Source organism: Oncorhynchus tshawytscha, linkage group LG16, assembly GCF_018296145.1.
Source record: "Oncorhynchus tshawytscha isolate Ot180627B linkage group LG16, Otsh_v2.0, whole genome shotgun sequence".
In the NCBI taxonomy this organism is placed as follows: domain Eukaryota; kingdom Metazoa; phylum Chordata; class Actinopteri; order Salmoniformes; family Salmonidae; genus Oncorhynchus; species Oncorhynchus tshawytscha.
In genome coordinates this window covers 82,308,047-82,333,338 of record NC_056444.1, presented here as the reverse complement: position 1 = coordinate 82,333,338, position 25,292 = coordinate 82,308,047, and the positions used below count along the sequence as shown (strand labels likewise).

General features: G+C 44.2%; 1 protein-coding gene across 2 annotated transcripts in view; it reads right to left on the bottom strand.

Annotated features, from left to right (window-relative positions):
- LOC112216434 (alpha-enolase-like) overlaps positions 1-15,077 on the bottom strand; it is a 30,816-nt gene extending 15,739 nt beyond the window's left edge. For both annotated transcript variants that reach the window (XM_042299789.1, XM_042299788.1), the window contains exons 1-2: positions 14,920-15,077; positions 7,752-7,846 (exon numbers count right to left, since the gene is read on the bottom strand). In XM_042299789.1, the coding sequence (XP_042155723.1) occupies positions 7,752-7,836 (85 nt within the window). In that variant the 5' untranslated portion in view covers positions 7,837-7,846; positions 14,920-15,077. The remainder of the gene's footprint in view (positions 1-7,751; positions 7,847-14,919) is intronic.
- Positions 15,078-25,292: the final 10,215 nt, after the last annotated feature.

Genomic DNA, 25,292 nt, shown 5'->3' with positions numbered 1-25,292 from the left:
TTCCTGTTTCAGCATAACAATACCCCCGTGCACAAAGCATACAGAAAGGGTTTGTTGAGATCGGTGTGGAAGAACTTGACTGGCCTACACAGAGCCCTGACCTCAACCCCATCGAACATCCATTGGGATTATTTGGAACGTCGACTGCGAGCCAGGCCTGAATTCACCCTTCAACCCGAGAATAATACTGCAGTAAGTTACACTTTTGAACTCAAAGGGATATTTTTTTATATCATAAGCCTACATTCTGTTTGATACCTTTGTCTACCCAACTAATAGCCTAATATGGCTTTGTTTTTGTTTTTTTGTGGTTAGAAAACCCATCAGTCAGAGGATGTGAAAGTCACTTTCACCCCAGAGGATTCCTACTGGATCTGCGAATAGAAACGGAAACTAAAGACGAAACAGAGAATGTAATTCAAGACCTTTATGTTATATATCAGAGACACATTACATCTGGCGGCCCTTTCTGCTCCAACAATACCATTTTTTATACAGCAGCAGACTTGTGCATCCCAAATGGTATCCTATTCCTTATTCCCTGTTCCCTATATCAGTGTTTCCCAACTCTGATCTAGGCACTCGAGTACCACCAATAGTACCTCTTCTTTTTTCCCCGTGGCCATGGACAAGTACACCTGATTCTACTTGTCAACCAATCATCAAGCAAGTTGAATCAGGTATTTTTGTCTGGGGGCTGCAGTTGGAGGTACTGGAGGGCTGTAGTTGGGCTGTTGGGGTACTGGAGGGCTGTAGTTGGACTGTTAGGGGTACTGGAGGGCTGGAGTTGGACTGTTAGGGGTACTGGAGGGCTGGAGTTGGACTGTTGGGGGTACTGGAGTGGTGTGGGGGCTGTGCTTTGGCAAAGTGGGTGGGGTTATATCCTTCCTGTTTGGCCCTGTCCGGGGTGTCCTCGGATGGGGCCACAGTGTCTCCTGACCCCTCCTGTCTCAGCCTCCAGTATTTATGCTGCAGTAGTTTGTGTCGGGGGCTAGGGTCAGTTTGTTATATCTGGAGTACTTCTCCTGTCCTATTCGGTGTCCTGTGTGAATCTAAGTGTGCGTTCTCTAATTCTCTCCTTTCTCTCTCTCGGAGGACCTGAGCCCTAAGACCATGCCCCAGGACTACCCGACATGATGACTCCTTGCTGTCCCCAGTCCACCTGGCTGTGCTGCTGCTCCAGTTTCAACATCCACCTGACCGCGCTGCTGCTCCAGTTTCAACTGTTCTGCCTTATTATTATTCGACCATGCTGGTCATTTATGAACATTTGAACATCTTGGCCATGTTCTGTTATAATCTCCACCCGGCACAGCCAGAAGAGGACTGGCCACCCCACATAGCCTGGTTCCTCTCTAGGTTTCTTCCTAGGTTTTGGCCTTTCTAGGGAGTTTTTCCTAGCCACCGTGCTTCTACACCTGCATTGCTTGCTGTTTGGGGTTTTAGGCTGGGTTTCTGTACAGCACTTTGAGATATCAGCTGATGTACAAAGGGCTATATAAATAAATTTGATTTGATTTTGGAGGACTGGAGTTGGGCTGTTGGGGGTACTGGAGGGCTGGAGTTGGACTGTTGGGGGTACTGGAGGGCTGGAGTTGGACTGTTGGGGGTACTGAAGGACTGGAGTTGGACTGTTGGGGGTACTGGAGGGCTGGAGTTGGGCTGTTAGGGGTACTGGAGTTGGGCTGTTAGGGGTACTGGAGTTGGGCTGTTAGGGGTACTGGAGGGCTGGAGTTGGGCTGTTAGGGGTACTGGAGGGCTGGAGTTGGGCTGTTAGGGGTACTGGAGGGCTGGAGTTGGGCTGTTAGGGGTACTGGAGGGCTGGAGTTGGGCTGTTAGGGGTACTGGAGGGCTGGAGTTGGGCTGTTAGGGGTACTGGAGGGCTGGAGTTGGGCTGTTAGGGGTACTGGAGGGCTGGAGTTGGGCTGTTAGGGGTACTGGAGGGCTGGAGTTGGGCTGTTAGGGGTACTGGAGGGCTGGAGTTGGGCTGTTAGGGGTACTGGAGGGCTGGAGTTGGGCTGTTAGGGGTACTGGAGGGCTGGAGTTGGGCTGTTAGGGGTACTGGAGGGCTGGAGTTGGGCTGTTAGGGGTACTGGAGGGCTGGAGTTGGGCTGTTAGGGGTACTGGAGGGCTGGAGTTGGGCTGTTAGGGGTACTGGAGGGCTGGAGTTGGGCTGTTAGGGGTACTGGAGGGCTGGAGTTGGGCTGTTAGGGGTACTGGAGGGCTGGAGTTGGGCTGTTGGGGGTACTGGAGGGCTGGAGTTGGACTCTATAATGTCTCATAGTGAATTTCTAGAAGGTCTATGTCCCTAGTTGTAAAATGTGTGATAGCACCGCAGCAATGGCAGCTTCCTCTGTGTTATTACTCTTTCATTCATCCCTCCATCCCATTCACTATTCCCTCATGGATTTGACCCCATCACAAAAAAAATGTCAGTATACAGGTATACCTTTACAGTATACCTTTCCATCACTTATAATGTGGAATGTTCCAGAAATGAATGTTACTTATTGCTCAAGCATACCCTTTAATCATACAGTATATAATTGGAAAGCTTGGGTTCACAGCTATCAATTAAGCACATTTTCAGGAATGTTCAGATAAAACAGAACTTTGACCTTCGACCTCTAGGATACATGTCATAATTACCTGTATAAATTGCTTTAAAAAAAAAGGAAACCCTGATAGACTTTAAACGTTGTTTTTACAAGTGGTTCTGAAAAGGTCATGACATCACCTTTCAAATAATATATAATATAATCAACTTTGAAAGCACCAGCTATAACTATTGTTTAAAGATAGCCCAACTGACATTAAACTGTTGGAAGTTTAGTCATAGAATTCAACTATACAGTACTGTGTGTGTCAAATGGTTCCCTTTTCACTACATAGTACACTACTTTTGACCAGGGATCATAGGGGTACACTTAAAGTAGTAGTAGTGCTAAAGTAGTGGCATCTGGGAAACAGCCTGGTTTGGGTTCTCTGTTTTCCAGCGGTGACAGATTGGAAATGGAGGGATTAGAACCTGATGATAATCTCCTAAATGACTTCCTCACAATGAAGAATGTCATAAAATACTTGACGTCACAGGATTTAATTCAGCTTCTTGCCTTCACCTGATTTTATATCTTTGGGTGTGATAAGTATTTTGCCGTGTGTGTGTGTGTACTCCCTAGTTTAATGATTAACTCTTAACAGATTGTAAATTAAACTATTTATCTCAATATGTATCTTAGTAAACGTGCACTATGTCTATTCCATTGTCGACGTGCAAATAGAAACATAGTAACATTGATTTCTCAACATCTCCGAAAGAGAACCACAAAATAACCACAGTTGGCTACATTGTTTCAGCAACAGATTGCTACATTCTGTAGCTACACCCTCCCACATCTAGTACTAACTTGGCCACACTGCATACCAGTAATTGGCAAGAAAACAATAGTGAACTGTCTCCGTCTATCAAAATGGTACAGAAAGGTGTGGCAGAGTACTTCAGTAGTGAGAAAACACTTATCTAACTGCACCTTGACTTCCTTTCCTCTCCCCCAGACTCACTCACTGCCATTTCTAAATTTCACTCTGTGTGCTACACTCTGCTGTGGCCATGTTGAAACTTGTCACTATGATCTTAAAGGGCTAGTGCGAGATTTTGACAATCAAGCAATTTTTCTACTTACACACACACACACACCCCCCCCCAAGTCAAAATGAACCATTTGTATCTCTGTGTACAGTTTGAAGAAGTGGAAGGTCATTTTGCGAGCCATTGCTAACTAGCATTAGCACAATGACTGGAAGTATATGGGAACCGCTAGCAGTCATTGCACTAATGCTAGTTAACAACTTCCTTCAAACTGCACGCAGAGACATTAAAATGGTATCCATGAATTCATCTGACTCTGGGTAAGTAGACAAATCTGTCGTTCTGCCCGCGAACAGGCAGTTAACCCACTGTTCCTAGGCCGTCATTGAAAATAAGAATTTGTTCTTAACTGACTTGCCTAGTTAAATAAAGGTTAAACATGTTCTGCTGCTAAATGACTACAGGGGAAACACTAATTCTACTGTATGTGTCTCAGTATGACCAACATTTACCAGTAGGAACCATTACAGTAACACAGTAGAGTGCAGTGTACCATTACAGACAGTGGCTATTTTCACTCCCCCAACGCGATCTGATCTGCTAGCTCTCTCTAGTAGGTTGTAGAATGTACAGTAGGCTAACCTTACCGTGGAGCTAACTCACTCTGCCACTTGGAAAGGGACTAGGATATAGGCTACCCTTACCATGGAGCTAACTCACTCTGCCACTTGGAAAGGGACTAGGATATAGGCTACCCTTACCATGGAGCTAACTCACTCTGCCACTTGGAAAGGGACTAGGATATAGGCTACCCTTACCATGGAGCTAACTCACTCTGCCACTTGGAAAGGGACTAGGATATAGGCTACCCTTACCATGGAGCTAACTCACTCTGCCACTTGGAAAGGGACTAGGATATAGGCTACCCTTACCATGGAGCTAACTCACTCTGCCACTTGGAAAGGGACAAGGATATAGGCTAACGTTACCATGGAGCTAACTCACTCTGCCACTTGGAAAGGGGCTAGGATATAGGCTACCCTTACCATGGAGCTAACTCACTCTGCCACTTGGAAAGGGACTAGGTTATAGGCTACCCTTACCATGGAGCTAACTCACTCTGCCACTTGGAAAGGGACTAGGATATAGGCTAACCTTACCATGGAGCTAACTCACTCTGCAACTTCGAAAGGGACTAGGATATAGGCTAACCTTACCATGGAGCTAGCTCACTCTGCCACTTGGAAAGGGACTAGGATATAGGCTAACCTTACCATGGAGCTAACTCACTCTGCCACTTGGAAAGGGGCTAGGATATAGGCTACCCTTACCATGGAGCTAACTCACTCTGCCACTTGGAAAGGGACTAGGATATAGGCTACCCTTACCATGGAGCTAACTCACTCTGCCACTTGGAAAGGGACTAGGATATAGGCTAACCTTACCATGGAGCTAACTCACTCTGCAACTTCGAAAGGGACTAGGATATAGGCTAACCTTACCATGGAGCTAACTCACTCTGCCACTTGGAAAGGGACTAGGATATAGGCTACCCTTACCATGGAGCTAACTCACTCTGCCACTTGGAAAGGGACTAGGATATAGGCTAACCTTACCATGGAGCTAACTCACTCTGCCACTTGGAAAGGGACTAGGATATAGGCTAACCTTACCATGGAGCTAACTCACTCTGCCACGTGGAAAGGGACTAGGATATAGGCTAACCTTACCATGGAGCTAACTCACTCTGCCACTTGGAAAGGGACTAGGATATAGGCTAACCTTACCATGGAGCTAACTCACTCTGCCACGTGGAAAGGGACTAGGATATAGGCTACCCTTACCATGGAGCTAACTCACTCTGCCACTTGGAAAGGGACTAGGATATAGGCTAACCTTACCATGGAGCTAACTCACTCTGCCACTTGGAAAGGGACTAGGATATAGGCTAACCTTACCATGGAGCTAACTCACTCTGCCACGTGGAAAGGGACTAGGATATAGGCTAACCTTACCATGGAGCTAACTCACTCTGCCACGTGGAAAGGGACTAGCCTGGAGTTAAAACTATTGGTGTTATGTCATGTCTTGTTAATTGTTGTATTTTTGAATTCAATTGATTTGAATGAACATGTTAGAACACAGAGAAACAGACAGGCCAAGTGCTATTGATTAAAACTATTGATTAAAACTATTGATTAAAACTATTGATTAAAACTATTGATTAAAACTATTGATTAACATAGCAGAGCTATTATAAACATAATTGTTTCCACATTGCAATGATATTTGTGATGGGAACCTACACATTTCAGTCCACTTTATTCCAATAAGGCAGTACATGTATTGTCAACAATAAGCTATTGTTAACCAAAGCAGGCGTTGACCTTTCCATCACTTATAATGTGGAATGTTCCGGAATGAATGTTACTTCTTCCAATTCCAAGATCTAATAAGTATTTTTTATACTTTAAATTCATGGAGATACAGTACATTTACAAAGTATTACAACGTTACTATGTTAACAGCCTCATTCTAAAATGTATTAAAAATTTTAAAATTGTCCTCAATCTACACACAATACCCCATAATGACAAAGCTAAAATATCATATTTACATAAGTATTCAGACCCTTTACTCAGTACTTTGTTGATGCACCTTTGGCAGCAATCAGTGGGAGAAGGGCCTTGGTCAGGGAGGTCCCTCTGACAGAACTCCAGAGTTCCACTGTGGAGATGGGAGAACCTTCCTGAAGGACAACCATCTCGGCAGCACTCCACCAATCACTCAACCAATCAGGCCTTTATAGTAGAGTGGAAGCTACTCCTCAGTAAAAGGCACATGACAGTCCACTTCGAGTTTGTCAAAAGGCACCTAAAGAACAAGATTCTCTGGTCTGATGAACTCTGTGACCTGAATGCCAAGCGTAACGTCTGGAGGAAACCTGGCACCATCCCTACGGTGAAGCATGGTAGTGGCAGCATCATGCTGTGGGGATGTTTTTCAGCGGCAGAGACTGGGAGACTAGTCAGGATCGAGGGAAAGATGAATGGAGCAAAGTACAGAGAGATCCTAGATGAAAACCTGCTCCAGAGCACTCTGGACCTCAGACTGGGGCGAAGGTTCACCTTCCAACAGGGCAACGGCCCTAAGCACACAGTCAAGAAAATGCAGGAGTGGCTTCGGGACAAGTCTCTGAATGTCCTTGAGTGACCCAGCCAGAGCCCGGACTTGAACACGATCGAACATGTCTGGAGAGACCTGAAAATAGCTGTGCAGCGACGCTCCTCATCCAACCTGACAGAGCTTGAGAGGATCTGCAGAGAAGAATGGGAGGAACTCCCCAAATACAGGTGTTCCAAGCTTGCAGCGTCACACCCAAGAAGACTCGAGACTGTAATCGCCTTTTGCAAACACCTCAAAAAATCTGTTTTTGCTTTGTCATTATGAGGTATTGTGTGTAGATTGTTGAGGGGGGAAAAAACAATTTAATCAATTTTAGAATAAGTCTGTAACGTAACAAAATGTGGAAAAAGTGAAATGGGTCTGAATACTTTCTGAATGCACTGTGTATACAACATGAACGTTAAAAGAGTGGGCCAAGGAAACAATGACATCCTCCTCCTCCACTTCCGCCCTCCCCTGCACGACACAATGAGCAGTATCACAGTGAGTTGGCTCTTCATCAGAGCACTTCATCAGAGCACTTCATCAGAGCACTTCATCAGAGCACTTCATCAGAGCCAGACCAATGCTGCCTGCTAGGGACATTACATGTTTGATTCATTAGCTCTGCTAGGTGTTATTCACCGTAAGCTGACAGACTGTTCCACCACTTTAAAATGTATTCATCACTCTAAAGTGATCAATTCAGGAAAGCATTAAACAAAACAAAAATAATCTGCAAATCTGACACAGTACAGACAGTAGTGTGTTGCTAAATATATCCTAGATAATGTGCATTCATGCAATGTTGCTCAAGTCTCCCATTAGAGAGAACAGTGGTGTGTGCAACACTCACGCCACATGACTTAACGTAAAGTAGAAGTTCCAAAAATGATTCGGGCAAAGGCAGCGTCTGCAAGGCATGCACCCAAAGTCGAACACAAACCCTTGAGAGAACAAAGTTTACAGATAGCCCTGCTCCAGTATTATCTCTTACCTTTCTTGGTGTACAGGTCGACCTCCACGGTGGGGTTTCCACGGGAGTCGAAAATCTCACGAGCATGAATCTTCAGGATCGACATGGTTCTGGAACTACACAGGAGAGAAGAGAGGAGAGAAAGAGGGTAGGGGGAGAGAAAGAGGGTAGGGGGAGAGAAGAGAGGGTAGGGAGAGAGGAGAGAACGAGGGTAGGGGGAGAGAGGAGAGAAAGAGGGTAGGGGGAGAGAGGAGAGAGAGAAAGAGGGTAGGGGGAGAGAGGAGAGAAAGAGGGTAGGGGGAGAGAGGAGAGAAAGAGGGTAGGGGGGAGAGAGAGAGAAAGAGGGTAGGGGGAGAGAGGAGAGAAAGAGGGTAGGGGGAGAGAGGAGAGAAAGAGGGTAGGGGGAGAGAGGAGAGAAAGAGGGTAGGGGGAGAGAGGAGAGAAAGAGGGTAGGGGAGAGAGGAGAGAAAGAGGGTAGGGGGAGAGAGGAGAGAAAGAGGGTAGGGGGAGAGAGGAGAGAAAGAGGGTAGGGGGAGAGAGGAGAGAAAGAGGGTAGGGGGAGAGAGGAGAGAAAGAGGGTAGGGGGAGAGAGGAGAGAAAGAGGGTAGGGGGAGAGGAGAGAGGAAGAAAGGGGTAGGGGAGAGAGGAGAGAAAGAGGGTAGGGGGAGAGAGAGAGAAAGAGGGTAGGGGGAGAGAGAGAGAAAGAGGAAGAGGGTGGAGAGAGGAGAGGAAATGAGAAAGAGGATGTTAGCTCTTAAGATGGCAGCCACCTCACTCTCTCCCATTTAACCAGTGGATACAGTTACTATTAGAAGTTATGACATCAGAATTATCAACAGTGAAAATAAATGGTGCTCGTCAACAAACAATTGAGGCCTGGATAAATATACTTGACTCTGTAAAGAACAATCTCAGCTAAATCACCACATATACTGTATATATATTTATCTATATGTTTTCTTTCCATTCAGTCCCACAGGGAAGGGGTGTGGTTCTCTGGTCATTGTGGGGGGAGCGGGGGACGATGTTCAGGGAGATTCAGAGGATTGATGGGGGGGGCGGCTGATAATCAGCGTATCTATCAGTACCACATACATGTCTGTGAATACACACAACAAGTAGGCCACATGGGGGGCTGATAATCAGTGTATCTATCAGTACCACATACATGTCTGTGAATACACACAACAAGTAGGCCACATGGGGGGGGGAGACATTGTGCCGTGAGGTGTTGCTTTATGTGTTTACAAATAAAATAGAATTGCTGTTCACTTGCGCTAATTGAAATGGAAGGTAGTTGCATGTCTGGTGGGGTAAAAACTAGAAGTGATGCAGTCAGTCTCTTCTCAACTCTTAGCCAAGAGAGACTGGCATGCATAGTATTCATATCAGTCCTCTGATTACAACGAAGGGCAAAACGTTGCGCCCTGTTCTGGGTCAGCTGCAGCTTAACTACGTCCTTATTTGTAGTACCTGACCATATGACTGGACAATAATCAAGATAAGATAAAAACTCAAGCCTGCTCCTTGCTTTGTGGAGTGTGGTGTCAAAAAAGCAGACAGTCTTGTCCCCATCTTTACAACCATTCAATCTATATGTTTTGACCATGACAGTTTATAATCTAAGGTAACGCCACGTAATTTAGTGTCCTCAACTTGTTCAACAGCCACACCATTCATTACCAGATTCAGCTGAGGTCTAGAACTTAGGGAATGATGTGTACCAAATACAATGCTCTTAGTTTTAGAGACGTTCGGGACCAGTTTATTACTAGCCACCCATTCCAAAACTGCAACTCTTTGTGAAGGGTTTCAGTGACTTCATTAGCTGTGGTTGTTGATGCGTATATGGGTGAATCATCAGTATACATGGACACACATGCTTTGTTTAATGCCAGTGGCAGGTCATTGGTAAAAATAGAAAAGAGTAGAGGGCCTGGAGATCTGCCCTGCGGTACACCACACTTTACATGTTTTACATTAGAGACGCTTCCATTAAAGAAAACCCTCTGTGCTCTATTAGATAGCTCTGACTCCACGATATGGCAGAGGTTGAAAAGCCATAACATACGTTTTCTCAACAACAGGTTATGCTCAATAATATCAAAGGATGTACTGAAAACTAACTGTACAGCTTCCACAATCTTCTTGTTATCAATTTCTTTCAACCAATCATCAGTAATTTGTGTCAGTGCAGTACAGTACATTTTGAGTACCCTTCTCTATAAGCATGCTGAAAGTCTGTTAATTTGTTTACAGAGAAATAACATTGTATGTTTTCCCAACAGTTTGCTAAGAGCTGGCAGCAAGCTGATAGGTTGGCTGTTAGAACCAGTAAAGGTCACTTTACCACTATCGGGTAGTGGATTTACTTTGTCTTCCCTCCAGGCCAGAGGTCAAACACTTTTCTCTAGACTCAGATTAAAGATATGACAGATAAGAGTGGCTATAGAGTCAGCTACCATCCTCAGTAGGAGTGGCTATAGAGTCAGCTACCATCCTCAGTAGGAGTGGCTATAGAGTCAGCTACCATCCTCAGTAGGAGTGGCTATAGAGTCAGTAGGAGTGGCTATAGAGTCAGTAGGTGTGGCTATAGTCAGCTACCATCCTCAGTAGGAGTGGCTATAGAGTCAGTAGGAGTGGCTATAGAGTCAACTACCATCCTCAGTAGGAGTGGCTATAGAGTCAGCTACCATCCTCAGTAGGAGTGGCTATAGAGTCAGCTACCATCCTCAGTAGGAGTGGCTATAGAGTCAATAGGAGTGGCTATAGAGTCAGTAGGAGTGGCTATAGAGTCAGCTACCATCCTCAGTAGGAGTGGCTATAGAGTCAGCTACCATCCTCAGTAGGAGTGGCTATAGAGTCAGTAGGAGTGGCTATAGAGTCAGCTACCATCCTCAGTAGGAGTGGCTATAGAGAGTCAGTAGGAGTGGCTATAGAGTCAGCTACCATCCTCAGTAGGAGTGGCTATATAGTGGCTCTAAATTGTCAATGCCAGGAGGTTTGTCATTATTGATCGATAACAATACATCTTCCACCTCTCCCACACTAACTTCACAAAAGTCATTCCTGCAGTGCTTTTGTTTAATTATTTGTTTTTTTTATGCATGAATACGAAGGCTCACTGTTTGTTGTTAACATTTACTGCCTAAATTTGCCCACTTTGCCAATGAAGTAATCATTAAAATAATTGTCAACATCAAATGGTTGTGTGATGAATAAGCCATCTGATTGGATGATGGAGTTGAATTAGTCTTTCTGCCCATAGGTTTTTTTTTTCTGTCGTTCTTTATATCGTTGATCTTGGCTTCATAATACAGTTTATTCTTCTTTTTGTTGAGTTAAGTCACAATTTCTCAATTTGCAGTCAGTCAGATGTGCAGCCAGATTTATTAGCCACTCCTTTTGCCCCCATCTCTTTCAACCATACAGTTTTTCAATTCCTCATCAATCCATGGAGCCTTAACAGTTCTAACAGTCAGTTTCTTAACAGGTGTTTGTTTATCAATAATTGGAAGAAGCAATTTCATAAATGCATCAAGTGCAGCTTCTGGATGCTCCTCATTAGTCACATCAGACTAACAAATATTTTTTAACATCATCCACATAAGTCACAGCCAAATCTTTTGTATGATCTCTTATACACTATTTTAGACCCAGCTATTGTAAACGTGTCTTTCCTGTATATAGCCACTATATTGTGATCAATGCATCCAATGGGTACGGATACAGCTTTAGAACAAAGTCTTACAGTATTAGTAAACATGTGATCAATACATGTGGATGATCTTGTTCCTGTAGTGTTTGTAAACACCCAGGTAGGTTGATTAATAACCTGAACCAGATTACAGACACTGATTAGTGAAGCTTCCTGTTGAGCGGACAGCTTGATGAAAACCAGTCCATATTCAGGCCCGTGCAGATAATGCTGAAGAAGTGCTGCAGACAATGTCATGTGATGCACATGTGTAGAATACCTGTACAAAGTTGCTGCTGTCACACCCTGATCTGTTTCACCTGTCTTTGTGCTCGTCTCCACCCCCTTCCATTTGTTGCCCATCTTCCCCATTATCCCCAATGCATTTATACCTGTGTTCTCGGTTTGTCTGTTGCCAGTTCGTTTTTTGTTCGTAGAACCTACCAGCATTTTGTTTCCCTGCTCCTGTTTCTCTAGTTTCCCGGTTCTGACTATTCTGCCTGCCCCGACCCTGAACCTGCCTGTCGTCCTATACCTTCGCCCCGCTACTCTGGATCACCAAGAGGACCTACAGAGAAGAATGGGAGAAACTCCCCAAATACAGGTGTGCCAAGCTTGTAGAGTCACACCCAAGAAGACTCAAGGCTGTAATTGCTGCCAAAGGTGCTTCAACAAAGTACTGAGTAAAGAGTCTGAATACTTATGTAAATGTAATATTTCAGTTAGATTTATTTTAAATTTTTTACGTTGCAAAAATGTATTAATACCGGTTTTTGCTTTGTCATTATGTAGATTGATGAGGGGGGGGAAAAAACAAATAAATGTGCCCCCTTTCATGGTATCCAATTGTTTTAGTAGTTACTATCTTGTCTCATCGCTACAACTCCCGTACGGGCACGGGAGAGACGAAGGTCGAGAGTCATGCGTCCTCCGATACACAACCCAACCAAGCCACAATGCTTCTTAACACAGTGAGCATCCAACCTGGAAGCCAGCCGCACCAATGTGTCGGAGGAAACACCGTACACCCGGCGACCTGGTCAGCATGCACTGCGCCCGGTCCGCCACAGGAGTCGCTAGTGCGTGATGAGACAGGGATATCCCTACCGGCCAAGCACTCCCTAACCCAGACACCGCTAGGCCAATTGTGCTTCGCCCCATGGACCTCCCGGTCGCGGCCGGCTGCGACAGAGCCTGGGCTCGAACCCAGAGTCTCTGGTGGCACAGCTAGCACTGTGATGCTGCGCCACCCGGGAGGCCCTGGGAAATAACAATTTAATCTATTTTAGAATAAGGCTGTAACTTTATTTATTTATTAAAGTCAAGGGGTCTAAACACTTTCCCGAATGCATTGTACATGTACCTCAGTGGGTTTGTCTTCTTAACCCTGGCTTATGAGCTTACCTACCGTACCTTATACATTTACTGTGATGTAGCCTAGTCCTGAGCATTTCTCTGGTCTATTAGCAGCCCAGCTATCTCTTCACATTCCAAGTCTCAAGTGTGTGGAAAGAGAGATTTTAGACCAGACAGAGGCTCTATACTCAGCTAGCTTCCCAAATGCCAACTCTATAAAAAACTAGTGCCCTATATAGGGAATGGGTCACCATTTGGAACACAGCCAAGGCCCTGGTTGCCCCTAGAGCAGGCTTCCCCAACCTAGTGGCCAGAGGGACGAATTTGGCCTGCGATGTGGTTTTATTTGGCCGCTGCAATTTTTTCAGAATTTTCATTCTTGGACATAAAAGACTATATAAAAAAAACAGGAAATCAGCTCCCAAGTGATTTTAATTTTTGGACAGTTGTTCCCAAGTATTTCCACGTATAAGAGAGAGACACGTGATAGTATACAAGGTTTGAAATGATCAAATATTATATCTGTTTGGGCTTCTTGCGGTCAATTTTACTGTCTACAAATGATTTGTCATTATGTTCCGACCCCCTGACCATCCGCTCAAGACAAATCGTCCTGCGGCTGAATCAAGTTGATGAACCCTGCTCGAGTGACTGGACTATGTAATACAGAACATAGCGTATAGATCTGTTTTTTTTTTAATTTGTATTTGCCTTGACTTTCAGTTCATCTACCCCTCCACTGTTATAAATGCATGAATGAACCCCATGTTCCAGGCTCAGGCACTAAAGCCTGACAGACAGACACTCCACCAACCAACCCCTTCTGGACCAATGGAAAATACTCTGTCCTTAAATGTAGATTGTGTGGAAACTCGCCACTGGCTCAAAATGACAGAAAGGGAGGGCAGAGGGGGCAACTGTCAGCCTGCGTTAACAGACGCATACACACAGAGACACGACTTTTGATCTCTATAGCACTCACAGTAATGTTTAGCCTACAGTCAGAGCACACAGCAGCTAAAGTCCCCTGACATTTAAGGAAACAAAACATAATCCCTGTGGTAGTAATAACAGCGATAACACATTAAGTTGTGTTTTTGTCCATCTGCCTTGTCTGATAATGCTTCCTAAAGGGCTTCCTCACAATGGAAAAACATTACAAAAGAGACTTGACATTCCAGGATTAAATTCAGCTTCTTGCCTCGACCTGTTTTTCATTATCTCTGAGTGGGTATGACAAGGAAGTTAAAATATCTCTAACAGATGGGGCTCCCGAGGGGCTCCCGAGCGGCACAGCGGTCTAGAGGCACCACATCTCAGTGCTTGAGGCGTCACTACAGACTCTGGCCGGGGTAGGACGCCATTGTAAAACATCATTTGACTTGCCCAGTTAAATAAAAGTTCAATAAAATCAATAAAGATGGTAAATTAAACTAGTTATCTCAATATTTATCTTAGTAAACGTGCACTATGTCTATTCCATTGTCGCCGTGCAAATAGAAACATATTGGTTCTCCGAAAGAGAACCACAAAATAACCACAGTTGGCTACATTGTTTCAGCAACAGATTGCTACATTCTGTAGCTAGACCCTCCCACATCTAGTACTAACTTGGCCACACTGCATACCAGTGATTGGCAAGAAAACAATAGTGAACTGTCTTCATCTAATAAAAATGGTACGGAAAGGTGTGGCAGGGTACTTCAGTAGTTAGGAAACACTGTTATCTAGCTATGTGATTGCAACTTGACTCCCTTTCCTCTCCCCCAGACTCACACACTGCTGTATCTAAATGAGTAACATCTCGCCAGCTGACGGTTTAAAATAGACTAGCTACCAAGCTTCAAGACATGGCCAAGCAACATCATGTCATGAATAGCATTCCAAAAACTGAAAGCTCCAAAATGAAAATACAAAATACCAAAGATATAGACCACTGAGAGAACTAGGCATTTTCGGTGATGATGATGATGATGATGAAGGGGATATGTCATCAGATGTCATCTACAATGTCATCAGACAAATTGTCTAAAACTAGCGGATATTTTATCAAATTTGAGACAAGAAGCAATTATAGTCTTAACTAAGTAAACTAATGCCGCAAAATAATAAATACAATACATGTATTCATCTTACCTTTATCAGGCCTAACCGTGTGCAAGGGTAGTGTTCTCTCTCGTTCGGTCGACAGAGAAGGCGCTCGTGACAGTCCACCGTGCTGATAAGTGGACAGAATCCAGGAAGTGATTTCCTCCTCGCTATCTGATTGGGTAGGATGGACTCACGCGGCATATGAGAGTGCGAGACATACTGCACGTTCTCCAGCGGAATCACGACTTCGCCTAGAAAAAAAATATATGATCTGGGGTCTTTTAAACCTTAGCGTCACCCCCCCCCAAAAAACGTAAGGGATATCGTGCCTAAAAAAAACTAAATGCAGCAGAAATGTAATAGGCTACAAATTGTTGAATTGATCCAACATGAGTGGTCACGGAGAAGGGTGACGTAAACGTTGCAGGAAACTGACGCAGAATTGAGTACGTGCAGAATATCAGCTGCTGGTCTCCTCTGCGACATCTGCTTGCATCTCATGTTTCAGTGTCTTTATGTCTCAAACTCTGTAGGTGATGCACATTTGTTTCTCCGGGTTGAAGTGCAGGCCTGATATATGTCATTTCTAATTTATCCCGGATGTAATGATATTTTATTATGTATGTATTATGTAACAGATTATTGAATATAGTACCACTTTCCTTATTACACCCCAGGCTCTACCTTGTAAAGCCATTCATTCCAAAGGAGTGGACCCCAGTCCCATAAACGTGTCACACTGTTGAAAATGTTCCAGAATAGCCTGCATTTCTTAATTATACTTTGACTTTTAGGAAAAAAAAGTCCCATGCAAAGTATTTTCTGGCCTTGTCCAAGCATGATATACCAATTCAATTATCATCCAGCAAGAGGCCTATAGTAACAATTTAGAGATTGGCCCTCAAACTCCATTTCTAAAAAGGAATATCCTGGAGAATGAATAATCTTGTGCTATGAATTACACTCTAAATCAAACCAACTTGGACTAAATTGCTGTCTGGTGCATGGAGTACAATAGAGGGCGTTTTGCTGGCAGTGTTTCATCTTGAATGATGAGAGGGGCCATGTTAGAGGAAGGGTTATGTTAGAGAGAAAGGGAATGTTAGAGAGGAGGGGCCATGTTAGAGAGGAGGAGCCATGTTAGAGGAATGTTAGGGCCATGTTAGAGAGAAAGGGAATATTTAGAGAGGAGGGGCCATGTTAGAGAGGAGGGGCCATGTTAGAGGAAGGGCCATGTTAGAGAGAAAGGGAATGTTAGAGAGGAGTGGCCATGTTAGAGAGGAGGGGCCATGTTAGAGAGGAGGGGCCATGTTAGAGAGGAGGGTGCCATGTTAAAGAGATTGGGGCCATGTTAAAGAGATTGGGGCCATGTTAGAGAGGAGGGGCCATGTTAGAGAGGATGGGCCATGTTAAATCCATGTTAAAGAGATCCATGTTAAAGAGATTGGGGCCATGTTAAAGGGATTTGTCACATGTTTAAGACCATGTTAAAGTTATGTTCAGATGTTATGTTAAAGAGGAAGGGCCATGTTAAAATGCTGTGTTAGCTTCATGTTAGACAATGCCATGTTAGAGAGGAGGGGCCATGTTAATCATGTTAACTAAGGGCCATGTTAAAAATGTTAAAGAGATTGGGGCCATGTTAAAGAGATTGGGGCCATGTTAAAGGAGGGGCCATGTTAAAGAGATTGGGGCCATGTTAAAGGAGGGGCCATTTAAAGAGATTGGCCATGTTAGAAGAGGGCCATGTTAAAGAGGGGGGCCATGTTAAAGAGATTGGGGCCATGTTCGAGAGATTGGTCATGTTAAAGAGGAGGGCCATGTTAAAGAGATTGGGGCCATGTTAAAGAAGAGGGGCCATGTTAGAGAGGAGGGGGGCATGTTAAAGAGATTGGGGCCATGTTAGAGAGGAGGGGCCATGTTAAAGAGATTGGGGCCATGTTAAAGAGGAGGGGCCATGTTAAAGAGGGGGCCATGTTAAAGAGATGGGGCCATGTTAAAGGAAGGGCCATGTTAGAGAGGAGGGGCCATGTTAAAGCCATGTTAAAGAGATTGGGGCCATGTTAGAGAGGAGGGGCCATGTTAAAGAGGGGTCATGTTAGAGGGGGCCATGTTAGAGAGGAGAGGCCATGTTAAAGAGATTGGGGCCATGTTAAAGAGAGGGGGCCATGTTAGAGAGGCCATGTTAAAGAGATTGGGGCCATGTTAAAGAGGGGCCATGTTAAAGGGGGGCCATGTTAGAGAGGAGGGGCCATGTTAAAGAGATTGGGGCCATGTTAAAGAGATTGGGGCCATGTTCGAGAGGAGTGGTCATGTTAAAGAGGAGTGGCCATGTTAAAGAGATTGGGGCCATGTTAAAGAAGAGGGGCCATGTTAGAGAGGAGGGGCCATGTTAAAGAGATTGGGGCCATGTTAGAGAGGAGGGGCCATGTTAAAGAGATTGGGGCCATGTTAAAGAGGAGGGGCCATGTTAAAGAGATTGGGGCCATGTTAAAGAGATTGGGGCCATGTTAAAGATATTGGGGCCATGTTAGAGAGGAGGGGCCATGTTAAAGAGATTGGGGCCATGTTAAAGAGGAGGGGCCATGTTAAAGAGATTGGGGCCATGTTAGAGAGGAGGGGCCATGTTAAAGAGGAGGGGCCATGTTAAAGAGATTGGGGCCATGTTAGAGAGGAGGGGCCATGTTAAAGCATTCCTTGCATCCTATCTCTTCGCCTCCTTCTCAAACTGTATTTGAGGACAAGGTCCAAGGTCCCGACTATCAGGATCTTCTTCTCCAATGGGCTTTGTGAACGAGGCGAGGAGAGAGGGTGCAAGGAATTGATAAAGATGAATTTAGATAGAGCTAGTGCTGTGATGCAGCCTACTACTGTCACGCAGCTAGGCAGACCTGAACCAAAGGGCCATTCTAGAGTATGATGAGCATCCCTCCTCCATGAGGAGACTTGATTACCAACGATGATGAGATGGCCTACAAGGAGGAGGTGAGGGCTCTGGGAGTGTGGTGCCTGGAAAACAACCTCTCACTCAACGTCAACAGAACAAAGAAGATGATCGTGGACTTCAGGAAACAGCAGAGGGTGCGCTCCCCCATCTACATCGACGGGACCGAGGTGGAGAAGTTGGAAAGTTTTTAAGTTCTTCGGCGTACACATCACTGAGAAACTGAAATCGACCACCCACACAGACAGCGTGGTGAAGAAGGCACAATAGAGCCTCTTAAACCTCAGGAGGCTAAAGAAATTTGGCTTGTCACCTAAAACCATCACAAACTTTTACAGATGCACAATTGAAAGCATCCTATTGGGCTGTATCACCTCCTGGTAAGGCAACTGCACAGTCAGAAACGGCAAGGCTCTCAAGAAGGTAGTGCGGTCTGCCCAACGCATTACCGGGGTCAAACTACCTGCCCTCCAGGAAACCTACAGCACCCGATGTCACAGGAAGGCCAAAAAGATCATCAACCATCCGAGCTGGGTATATGTCGTGTAATTTCTTAAATATTACTTCGATATTAGATATTACTGCACTGTCGGAGCTAGAAGCACAAGCAATTTCGCTACACCAGCAAATAACATGTGCTAATCACATGTATGTGAACCAATAACATTTGATTTGATTTGACGACTTGTTGCAGTGACTTTGAGCCCAATAGAGCCACAACGGCGCCATCTGCTGTCCGCTCTCTGCTATTGAAAATAGCAAGTCCTAAAGTGAAAGTGAGGGGGAAGGGTTGCTGTTGAACATAGTAGCAGCAGGATCTCAAGTCAAGTGACACCACCGTGGGGTTAAAGATTTAAGTTCTCGCTATGACAACACATACACTAAAGCTTTAGGTCCCACTGGTTCTGCCGGGCCAGCTATAGACAGAATACAATGTCAGTTTCTTACAGAAGTTGACAAATGTAGAATTTATTATATTCTATTTCTATTTCATTGTCCGCTGGTTTTTGGGTGACTACAGTCAGGTATGTGTAACAGTATAACTTTAAACCGTCCCCTCGCCCAATACCCGGGCGCGAACCAGGGACCCTCTGCACACATCAACAACAGTCACCCACGAAGCATCGTTACCCATCGCTCCACAAAAGCCGCGGCCCTTGCAGAGCAAGGGGAACCACTACTTCAAGATCTCAGAGCAAGTGACGTCACCGATTAAAACGCTATTTAGCACGCACCGCTAACTAGCTAGCCGCTTCACATCCGTTACATAAGGCTGGCTAGGACCCGTCCATGGTCTTCCTAAATAGTTACAGCGTCATGTAATAAGCCTTACCTCATCTTTAAACCAGTGTCTCTCCACTTCCTGTTTCTACAGTTTATAAACAAAAAGGCTGTTATGTAATCTATAGCTACCCTGTCAGAGAGTGGATGAGCCATAAAGTCCATGCCTCTTATGTCTATCGAGTTTCAGATAGACAGCATGATGAAGGATATGTTTTTTAAATGTCGTGATCTCAATACTTATCAACCCCATTTCAAGACTTCCTGGTCTGGATAAGATTATTGAATCCTGGGTAAATGTACAACAAAGCTATTTTTTTTTTACATCTCAGAAATCTATTTAGAATGTAAACCAGTCTAGGACACAGGGTTTAGGACACAAGGTTTAGGACACAGTACTATTGCAACAACCACTACAGTCAGGGTTTAGGACACAGGATTTAGGACACAGGGTTTAGGACACAGTACTATTACAACAACCACTACAGTCAGGGTTTAGGACACAGGGTTTAGGACACAGTACTATTACAAAAACCACTACAACAACCACTACAGTCAGGGTCTAGGTCTAGGACACAGGATTTAGGACACAGGGTTTAGGACACAGGGTTTAGGACACAGGGTTCAGGACACAGGGTTTAGGACACAGGGTTTAGGACACAGGGTTTAGGACACAGGGTTTAGGACACAGGGTTTAGGACACAGGGTTTAGGACACAGGGTTTAGGACACAGGGTTTAGGACACAGAGTTTAGGACAGGGTTTAGGACACAGTTTAGGACACAGGGTTTAGGACACAGGGTTTAGTCCTGGGCATTTAATTATCACAGTAACCAGTTTAGCTGTTAATTATCGTGTCGATACTTTAGACTCTGAAATGAAATGTGCTGCTTTATTTCTGGTCCTGTCAAAAGATTGTGATACTGTTGATCATGGTATTTTATTGAACAAGTCCTTGATAGGCCTGTTGATGGTATCATGATGAGCTTAGCCATCGTCATTGACGGGGTTCAGTCTGCATGTCTTGAAGTACATAAAGGTGTACCACAGGGGTGGATTCTGGGACCTGATCTCTTCACTATTTATAGAAACACCATTGGTCAATCTGATTTTTTTTTTTAAATGGTAAACTTCATCTATAGGTAGATGATACTATATATTGTGTATGCCATTACCCCTGACTGTTGATCTGGCTGTGTCAAAACTACACTCCCATTTTATAGGTACCATATGCAGGAATCGATTGGTGATTTAAAACTTGTGCTTAATACAGACAAAAAGAAAATACATGTTGTTTTCAAACTCTCTCTCGAAGTTTCAGATGAACTACATGTTGAGACTCATCAGATGGTTCTCCAATCGAACGGAGATTTGATGTTTAAATAACATAAAGATGATCTGGTTAAGAAGAAGATTTAAAGCTGTTATTTTTCTACTGAAACAGATGGTGCCTTTCTCTAAACGGTAGGAAGCAGATTATTCAGTCAACCTTTTGATCTGTTGTTTGATTACGATGATATTATTCATCAAAGTGCAGCTGCTAAAACGCTTGAACCTTTGGATGCCATCTCCCATAATGCCCTTTTGTTTTGTTACAGGGGACAGTTTTGATACTCACCACTGTATCCTGTATCAAAAGGTTGGCTGGACTTGGCTAGATCTCTACATTACTCTAATCTAAATTTGCTGTTGCAGTGTAGACACCGAAGTTGCCTAACCTGTTCACAGGATTGGTTAAGTCTTCAGGTTCCTAGGGTCTCCACCGAGCGAGGTAAATCTGCTTTTTAATACACTTTATTGGCTGGAACAAAATAACAAATAAAAATGTTTTTATCTTGATGTTCTGGTGCCGTTCGGGCAATTTAAAGTATTTATTGGGGACGTATTTGTGGAGGAATGTGTCTGTTTTTCTGGGTGAGTTGTGATGTTTTATTTGTGCTTCCCATGACTGTGTTTTTGTATTTTAATGTGTATTTACAGGCCATTCAGAAAGTATTCAGGCCCGATCTGTCACGACTTCCGCCGAAGTTGGCTCCCCTGCCTGTTCGGGCGGTGCTCGGCGGTCGTCGTCACCGTCCTACTAGCCGCTACGATCCCTTTTTCGTTTGTCTGTTGGTTTTGTCTTATTAGTTTCACCTGTGTGTATTTTAGTTTAATTAGCGTCCTTATATTTAGTAGGTTGTCCCGCCCTTGTTTTGTGTGGGATTGTTTTTGTATTCCTGTTATTTGGTGGTGTTCATGAGTTTTATTCTCCGGACTATTCTGGTCCTGCTTTGGATTATTCACCCTGTGTGTTGGATTATTCACCCTGTGTGTTGGGTTGACCGTTGTTTTGTGCTCCGGAGAATAAACTGTCCAATAATTGAAACCTGCTCTCTGCGCCTGATTCCACCCACCTTAGTAACTCGTGACACGATCACTTATTCCACATTTTGTTATGTTACAGCCTTATTCTAAAATGGACCAAATTTTTCCCTCATCAATATACACACAATAGTCAATAATGGCAAAGCAAATTATTATTATTGTTTTTTAAATGTTTGCAAATGTATTAAAAATAGGAAACAAATACCTTTTTTAATAAGTATTCAGACCCTTTGCGACGAGACTCTAAATTGAACTCAGGTGCATCCTGTTTTCATTGATCATCCTTGAGATGTTTCTACGATTTGATTAGAGTCCACCTGTGGTAAATTCAATTGATTGGACATGATTTGGAAAGGGATACACCTGTCTATTTAAGGTCCCACAGTTGACAGCGCATGTCAGAGCAAAACCAAGCCATGAGGTCGAAGGAACTGTCCGCAGATGTAACGAGTGCTCTGATAGTCGGGAAGCAAGTACATGGAGTGAGTGTTTTAATGAATAAACAAAACAATGAACACGAAACAAAAACAACGCACCGACATGAAACAGTCAATAACAGCTGAGGAAAGAACCAAGGGAAGTGACAGATATAGGGAAGATAATCAAGGAGGTGATGGAGTCCAGGTGAGTGTCATGAGACAGAGTCAATAACACCTGAGGAAAGAACCAAGGGGAGGGACAGATATTGGGAAGATAATCAAGGAGGTGATGGAGTCCAGGTGAGTGTCATGAGACAGAGTCAATAACACCTGAGGAAAGAACCAAGGGAGGGACAGATAGAGGGAAGATAATCAAGGAGGTGATGGAGTCCAGGTGAGTGTCATGAGACAGAGTCAATAACACCTGAGGAAAGAACCAAGGGGAGGGACAGATAGAGGGAAGATAATCAAGGAGGTGATGGAGTCCAGGTGAGTGTCATGAGACAGAGTCAATAACACCTGAGGAAAGAACCAAGGGGAGGGACAGATAGAGGGAAGATAATCAAGGAGGTGATGGAGTCCAGGTGAGTGTCATGAGACAGAGTCAATAACACCTGAGGAAAGAACCAAGGGGAGGGACAGATAGAGGGAAGACAATCAAGGAGGTGATGGAGTCCAGGTGAGTGTCATGAGGCGCTGGTGTGCTTGACTATGGTGACAGGTGTGCGGGATAACCAGCAGCCTGGTGACCTAGAGGCCTGAGATGGTGTACACATGACAGCAGAGCTCCGAGACGGGATTGTGTCGAGGCACAGATCTGGGGAAGGGTAAAAAACATGCCGGCAGCATCGAAGGTCCCCAAGAACACAGTGGTCTCCATCATTCTTAAATGGAAGAAGTTTGGAACCACCAAGACTCTTCCTAGAGCTGGCCGCCCAGCCAAACTGAGCAATAGAGGGAGAAGGGCCTTGGTCAGGGAGGCGACCAAGAACCCGATGGTCACTCTGACAGAGCTCCAGAGTTCCTCTGTGGAGATGAGAGAACCTTCCAGAAGGACACCCATCTCTGCAGCACTCCATCAATCAGACCTTTATGATAGAGTGGCCAGACGGAAGACGCTACTCAGTAAAAGGCAAATGACAGCCCACTTAGAGTTTGCCAAAAGGCACCAGAAGGACTCTCAGACCATGAGAAACAAGATCTTCTGGTTTGATGAAACCAAGATTTAATTATTTTGCCAGAATGCCAAGTGTCACGTCTGGAGGAAACCTGGCACCATCCCTACGGTGAAACAAGTTGGTGGCAGCATTATGCTGTGGGGATGTTTTTCAGCAGCAGGGACTGGGAGACTAGTCAGGATCGAAGGAAAGATGAACGGAGCAAAGTACAGAGAAATACAGAGAAATCATTGATGAAAACCTGCTCAGGACCTCAGACTGGGGCGAAGGTTCACCTTCCAACAGGACAACGACCCTAAGCACACAGCCAAGACAACGCAGGTGTGGCTTTGGAACAAGTCTCTGAATGTCCTTGAGTGACCCAGCCAGAGCCCGGACTTGAACCCGATCGAACATCTCTGGAGAGACCTGAAAATAGCTGTGCAGCGACATTCCCCATCCAACCTGACAGAGCTTGAGAGGCTCTGCAGAGAAGAATGGGAGAAACTCCCCAAATACAGGTGTACCAAGCTTGTAGCGTCATACCCAAGAAGACTCAATGCTGTAATCGCTGCCAAAGGGGCTTCAACAAAGTACTGAGTAAAGGGTCTGAATACTTATGTAAATGTAATATTTCAGTTTTTTATGTTTTATAAATTTGCTCAAATTTATAATAACCTGTTTTTGCTTTGTCATTATGGGGTATTGTGTGTAGATTGATGAAGAACAAAATGTATTTAATCCATTTTAGAATAAGTCTGTAACGTAACAATATGTGTAAAAAGTCACAGGGTCTGAATATTTTCCGAATGCACTGTATATACTGTATATAGATTGGGTATAATGTGTATATTTATGTTGTGTATATACAGGACGTATTTGTAAAATTGACCTAGGTTCTCAATATGTCTTCCCTGTTAAAATAAAGGTGAAATAAATGTAATTGATCAGTTTGAGCAACTTTGATTTGGCCTTCTTCTTCTTCTTCTTCAATTGAATCTTCATCAAAACCAAGCCAACCTGTCACAACTTCCGCTGAAGTTGGCTCCCCTGCCTGTTCGGGCGGTGCTCGGCGGTCGTCGTCACCGTCCTACTAGCCGCTACCGATCCCTTTTTCGTTTGTCTGTTGGTTTTGTCTTATTAGTTTCACCTGTGTGTATTTTAGTTTAATTAGCTTCCCTATATGTAGTAGTTTGACCCGCCCTTGTTTGGTGTGGGATTGTCTTTTGTCACGTGTGTACATATTAGGTCGTAGTGTATTTTGTTTTCTATACTGGACACCCTGTGGTTTTGGGTTGTCTGGTATAGTGTCCTACACCCTGTATTTTATTGGGCTTATCAGTTTGGTGTGCAATAGTAAAGCACTTTACTCCGTTACTCTCTCTCTGAGTCTGATTCCTGCACACACACCTAGTCCCGCGTGACACAACCACACACAGACTATTTTTCAGTCAATAAATTCAGATTAGTTTATTTTATTATCTCGCATTATCAAAGCCCAACACCATTCAGTGTGCAACATAGTACCACAACAATGCACCATGGGACATTCAGTGTGCAACATAGTACCACAACAATGCACCATAGTACATTCAGTGTGCAACATAGTACCACAACAATGCACCATAGGGACATTCAGTGTGCAACATAGTACCACAACAATGCACCATAGTACATTCAGTGTGCAACATAGTACCACAACAATGCACCATGGGACATTCAGTGTGCAACATAGTACCACAACAATGCACCGTGGTACATACCGTGCCTTCAGTATTCCTTGGCTGCCAGGCTGCTTGACTTATTTCACATTTTGTTATGTTACAGCCTGAATTCAAAATGAATTCAATATTTATTTTTCTCACTCACACAATACCCCCATTATGACAAAGTGACAACATGTTTTTAGAAATGTTCTCAAATGTATTGAAAATGAAATATAGAAATATCTCATTTACATAAGTATTCACACAATACATGTTAGAATCACCTTTGACCTTTGTGTTTACAGCTGTGAGGGGTTTCTGGGTAAAGTCTCTAAGAGTGTTTACAGCTGTGAGGGGTTTCTGGGTAAGTCTCTAAGAGTGTTTACAGCTGTGAGGGTTTCTGGGTAAGTCTCTAAGAGTGTTTACAGCTGTGAGGGGTTTCTGGGTGAAGTCTCTAAGAGTGTTTACAGTCTTTCTGGGTAAGTCTCTAAGAGTGTTTACAGCTGTGAGGGGTTTCTGGGTAAGTCTCTAAGAGTGTTTACAGC